Here is a 6411-nt window from a genome sequence, read left to right as displayed (position 1 = left end):
CCCGCCTGTAGCACTCCATTATAACTGAGATCAAATTTACTGAATGTATAATTATGTCCAGTTGTAAATTTCAATAAAAATATTTAAAAAAAAAAGGTTTTGATGTAGAATTCAGGCAAGTTCTTTTAGAATTCAGTTTAAATTATACTATAAGTTGAAACTATACATACCAAGCTGGTTTGTTAGATACTCAATTGCCTAGATAGAACCTTACTGGAAAAATATTATCAATGTGACAACAAACAATTTTGTATTTCACATTCTCCAATCTCCAAATCGGTGAGGAAAGTGAAGTGGCACGACATATATTTTTGTTACTTACTCTGATATATAATAAATAGATGTATTAAATAATTAATCCAAACAATGATCCATTGAGTAATAATCTAATTTTTCATCTTTTCCTCCCATTGAAAAATTAAAACATAAAATGCTGGGGTTGGAATTCCATTTAACACCGAAAAATTCTGAGCAGTTCTTAACAGATATCTTTGACTATGGTTTGGAAGTATGACTCCTTTCTTAAATTACAAAACATTGGGAAGTTAAATCAAATGTTCAGTTTTAAACAGTTTTTTTTTTAATGCACCTCCTAAATCCCTATCCCTGAGCGAAACCTATAAAAAATACTAAATGAGGAACAAAAACGCTAAAAAAATATTTATATAGGTATAATCCTGGACCAATTAACTTTATAAGGTTTAATCCAAATTAAAATAACATTTCGGAGTCAATGGGTGTAAAAAGCATTATTTTTAAACAACATTCTTTCATAAATATGGATCTTGAACGGTTTGAAATGGTGAAAAGTAAATTTTAAAAACAAAATAAAACAATCTAAATCATTGATTATGTAGTTAGGTATTTAGGTTCCCTGAGAGTGGAGTAGTTTTTTCTACTTCTTTGCTATAGATAGATTTAGAGGGTGGAAGATTATCCTGGGAATACCCAACCACAACAAAGTGAGTACCTGACACTTCAGTGGGTTAAGGGAAACCTGGTGGTGATCTTGATCGTAACCATTGTAAAATTATTAAAAAGTTCTTGTTATGTAGTGAACCCAAGATCTTTCACGTGTTACGTTGTTATCGGTTCTGAGGTACTTCATCTGAAATTTCATATCTTGCTCATCATGCAAATCATATCATTATAACATTATATATATTTTTTTCAGCTTATAAACTGAACTTGGGAATCGCTACTTGGGGTAGGACATGGACCCTGAAGGATGTATCGAGTTGGTCAGGCATCCCTCCGCTTGTAGCAGACGGGCCAGGAGAAAAGGGACCTTTTACAAAGACCAAAGGTAAGTTGCTCTATTCGTTTTAGCCTATCAATACAATATTTTATTCATCAGAAACAAAGCTTTATCAATGGTGGAAAATGAAATCCTCGTAGTCCGCGTATGAAATGAAGACAACTATAACTTGGAGTATAGTAGAAGCCTAGAGCTTGAAAGTACATGAATATTTCTAATCTATATGATAACTTTTCCTATGTTATAAAAACTATAGACACGAATTTCATTTCCCTCTATATTTTTTTTAAACAATTATTTCTATTGTCTGTAAAATTTACCAAAATGAAATTACAAGGCTTATATATCCTACCATAGTTATGTACTATTATTATTATTAATTTCCAACTTAATGCAATCCAAAGAATAAGTCTAAGCTAAAAATTGAAAAGATGTATGAATCTAAGATTATATATTTAAGGTTAGATATATGAGTAGAAGATGGTCGAAGGCTCGATCAGTCATGATACACGAATAAGTAAAACTTATTAATTATTCCGATATTTTGAACTGAATTTAAGGCCTTGATTAGAATTGAAAAATAAAGACGAGATAACAACCTTAATTCAGAGAAAAATAAAAATAAATTAATTAAAAACAAACATAGGAATACATATAATAATAAATTAAGTAGATAGTAGACAATCCTGATAGAAAATAAAATATAATATTGTAGAGATAAGAATTATAAAAACAGGTATACAAAATCAGACGATCAAAGGTTCAAAATCATAATGAAAGCTGCGGGAGAAAATATGAATAATCAGTAATTGAAATTAACATAGTGAAATGTGCGAAAGAAAACGATATACATGATAAAATGGCCAAAAGAAAACGAAATGCACAAAGTGGTAAAAGATGAACGGTAACACAGGTGAGTAAAAAAGTAAGCTAAAATAAATATAGAATATTCGGAAAAGGAAATAAGGATGGAAAAAAGAAAGAAGAGATGTGTGGAGGAGGAAGATAAGCTTAAAATCAACAAAGAAACTTTTTGTTACAAAGAAAAACTGATTCGGGCGGAGTTTCAGTCGATAATTGAAGTCACAACTTACAAAACCAAGTTAACAATACGTTAAACCAAGCGAAAATAGTTGACGGGATGCATACTAGAAATACCGTTTTGATAAAATAAATAATGTACAAAAATGGAACTAAAGGTTTATAGACGCATCATAAAGTGGGTACCTTTAATTGATTAGAAATATGACAGTGGAGCTATTAGTCAAATCACCTCTCTGCCACAACCGTTAGTCTAGTAACAGTACTTACTTACAAAGTACTGCATTCCTAAACCTACATGGGTTGTAGCGGTACAAATTAATTATTTTTTATTTTTATATTATTTATTTATATTTATAGTTCTAAGGATTTTGGTTAAATTTGTCACACCGATGTACAATCAAATGACCTTTAATATCAGCTAGATCTCATCCCCATTGACATAGTTTAATGGGACTAAAAATGCCGAATTTTCTTATTCTTGATTACTTTTATAAAGCTTCCTCTTGATTACTTTTATTTTAAATAATTAACCTCTTAATATAAATCATAATTGAAAACGGATAAATATAAAATATTGAAGAATTTTGTATTAACTAAACAAATATTTTCGTGTTTCTGCGGTCGTTCATAACGATAGTCAGATTTCCAATTTAAGAGGCATAAAGCCATGGAAACATGACATGGAATATGGACATAGTGTGGTAATATGGAATAACACATACTAATAAAACATGGAAATAGTAATAGTACTTTTTTACCTGACCAATAACTATTAATATAGTAAGAACAAGTTACTATCATGAATAATAGAGTTGTTGAATTCAAAACAAGCTATAATTTCAACGCGTAGTACGATGGTACGTGAACACTGATGATGAATGATGAGTGTACTGCACAACATTTTTGTTGGGTGAAAAGTGCTTATGAATTGAGTACGCGCCTCCTAGATCTTCACCGCAAGTCGTAGTCGGCATGATTTACGTTAGTGACAATCTTTATGATTATTATCATACTGGTAGACGCATGCCCGTCGGAAATCCGGAATAACTACGCTTGCGGTGGAACGAACCTTATATTTCACAAATGTTAAATCGTAATTGCGAAGTAATTAATTAGTCTGGAGTAATTGGAATCTTGTCAGTTCTAAAACTCGTTAAACCGCTTTCACTTAGAGTAAGTGTGTGTTGCTCTAACCAACAGGAGTAAGCGATTCGCGTATTTTAAAGCTAAGTAGTTGATGAATCAAACTACCTACCAGCAAAGTCATTACTTACCAGGAAGATCTGAACTTGAATTTTTCCAATGAAAAAATGTTTGTTATAACTTTTAAAAAAAATTGGTTTGTAGAGGTACATATTTATACAGGTTTCAAATGTGGCGAAAGTCACTTCCTAACATTGGAGGTAAGCAGAGATAGGCAAACATTATCTATGAATAAAACTAATGGCTACTAAAACTAAAATTGTCCTGTAGTATGTAGTATAACGCTTTATAATTATTCTGCAGGCTTGGGAGAAGCTTAGAATAATTATTGCATCTTATTTATTTATTGTTAAAGGTTTTAATTGACTTATATGCGAAAATGCAATACATTTTTATGTGCATATATTGTTATTTGTTTATTTTTTATATTTTAATTTTATTCTACGTTTGCTAAAGAGAAAAAAAAAAAAGGAAAGATGTATTGGCTCAAGGGAGAAAATATAATAAGATATATAGATAGATAAATAATTGGGGAAAATGAAGAATTATAAGGAAAAAAAGTTTAAAAAATATAGACTATAGAAAGAAAAAATAAAAGAACAAAAATGATAATTTAAATTTCTTAAAATTTCATTTAATTCTAAGAATTAAAATAAAATTGTCTTACTAGGTTTAAGTACCCTGTTTATTTAACAACCCAATACAGTTTGGTATCAAAGCTTTTTTAAATTATTTTTTTCTATATTATTACAAGATTTGCAAAAAGTATTTCTATTTTCAATTTCATTTTTTTATTATACTAAAATTATATTTTATTATACTAAAACTTTTTCTTGAGAAAATACCGACATTATTCATTCATTTATGTTTAAATCCATTAATTTACAGTTTAAATAACGTGAAAACAAAAAAAAAAAATTCTGAATCCAAATTAGTGAATATTTTATTTGATGTAATTCAAAGATTCGAAAATTCCAAGTTTTGGGAGAATCGCTGTACAATATTCACATTCAGGCTGAGAGGTAAATAAAATCGTGCTTGCCACTCCTCCGATATAGGACGAAGCAGAAACGATTTCGCTAAGAAAAAATAATGAAATATAATTAAAAATAATATGAGTAATTATGGGATTAAGGAAGAGTCATGTTACAGAGAAATTACAATGTTGTCTTCAACACCTCAATTTTACGGTCATTGAATCACCTCAATTCTTTGCAAACTATTAAATTAATCAACCATTTTGTACGATAGTGTAACGCCTAATTAAACGTTTCGCGTTTTAGACTTTACAGTTTGAATTATTAAATCTTTCCTCATTGGTTGGAATGTACGTACCTCCAGAGTTGCGCAAAGATTTTGTGTAATTTGTTTGTAATTTTGTGATAAAAAAAAAGTTCGCTTAGCTTCATCTTCCAGTATTTTCTGTCCTTGACTTTTCGGGACCACCGTGTTCCCTCTACCTTCTTTAACTCCTCAACCCATCTTCTTCTTTGTCTGCCTCGGTTCCTTATCATATCCAAGAGAATCCACTCTGTTAGTTCTTCCTCATTAGATGGCCAGCCCATTGCCCAGAAGATGAACTTTCTTGACGTCGCTGATTACATCTGTGACCCCGGTATCTTTCTTTATTGATAGGTTATTATGCTTTTGGCTTCTTCTTATGCCTAGCATGCTCCTCTCCATTGCTCTTTGGCATGTTTGAATCTTTTTCTCATGGCGTATGTTGAGGGAACATGTTTGGCAATTGGAAGGTAATGTTTTTAGAGGCTGGCTGATGTTGTTCTTCATTATCATTCTTAAGTTCCAATATTTCCGCCTGTCCTTGTTTGAATCTCTGTTGATTGCCTAACTTTAAAAGAAATCCTTTGCTCTAGATATGTGATTTCGTCTACTATGTATATTTCTGGAAGGTCTGTTTTCACTTGGATGGTATGTGAGTTTGTAATTATTTTTGTCTTCATGAGGTTAAACGATAATCCATGTTGGGCACTTCTGTACATCAGCAGATTTAGCATGGCCACTAGTTCTTCTTCTTTTCTTGAGATCAATAGCACATCATCTAGGTATTTCCTTAGCTACAAAGGATTAATTAAAAATTAATGCAAACATGATCGAGTAAAATCCAACATTAACGGGTCCGTTTTCCTTCCAGTCTGTTCAAAGAAAAAAAAAACTAAGAAATGATTTCGGATAGGCCAAAGAATTGATAATTTAGTGGTTTATAATAATTTAGAATTATGATGTCTCAGCTATTTAGAGATTACCAACACAAATTTAACCCATATATTATGAAAATTGCGAAATCCAGGAGGGATTTTAATCAACGTGTAAATACAATAATATTTACGGTTATTATATTTGATTTTTGTGTAGGTACTTACTGTGTATTTTACTATTATTTCAATAACTTAAGTTTTATATTACAGAGAATATGGCATAAATATATCTATCCATATTTAATATATATTATAAATAGATAATAATATTTGTCTATAATACAATTATGCACAAGAAACAAATGCATAAATATAGCTTATATTGTTATTGTATTTTTTTTTTCAGGATTCCTTGCATACTACGAAATATGTTATCCCTTAGTTAGCCCAGACAATGCTACTGCTCCTGCAGGTAAATATATTTATAGTTAATCCCGTTCTTTCGTTTATATTTTTATATTCATCTATATTTTTATATTATATATTTCCTTTCTATCGTCAGAAACGGTAGAAAATAAAGTTTACAGGTTGTCTTTGCAATATTTTCAGAGGTGATAGTACATCTCAAGACCCACCAAGAAGTCATGTAAATCATTGTCCGATTTTCTACATTATTAGAAAACTCATATATATCTTTTTTAATAGGAAGCGACCACACTAATAAAATTGAAGGTAACGAAGATCAAATTG

At 30.3% G+C, this 6411-nt stretch overlaps 1 protein-coding gene across 1 annotated transcript in view; it reads left to right on the top strand.

The window, feature by feature from the left end:
* The window catches only part of LOC136796075 (chitinase-like protein EN03), a 25470-nt gene that overhangs the window by 14046 nt on the left and 5013 nt on the right, over positions 1 to 6411 (top strand). The window contains exons 8-9 of the mRNA XM_067048677.1: positions 1175 to 1306; positions 6068 to 6133. Coding sequence (XP_066904778.1) covers positions 1175 to 1306; positions 6068 to 6133 — 198 coding nt within the window. The remainder of the gene's footprint in view (positions 1 to 1174; positions 1307 to 6067; positions 6134 to 6411) is intronic.

Source organism: Halyomorpha halys, unplaced genomic scaffold, assembly GCF_000696795.3.
Source record: "Halyomorpha halys isolate HHAL.00 unplaced genomic scaffold, Hhal_1.1 Scaffold355.1, whole genome shotgun sequence".
Taxonomy (NCBI): Eukaryota; Metazoa; Arthropoda; class Insecta; order Hemiptera; family Pentatomidae; genus Halyomorpha; species Halyomorpha halys.
This window is presented reverse-complemented; position numbering and strand designations above follow the sequence as displayed.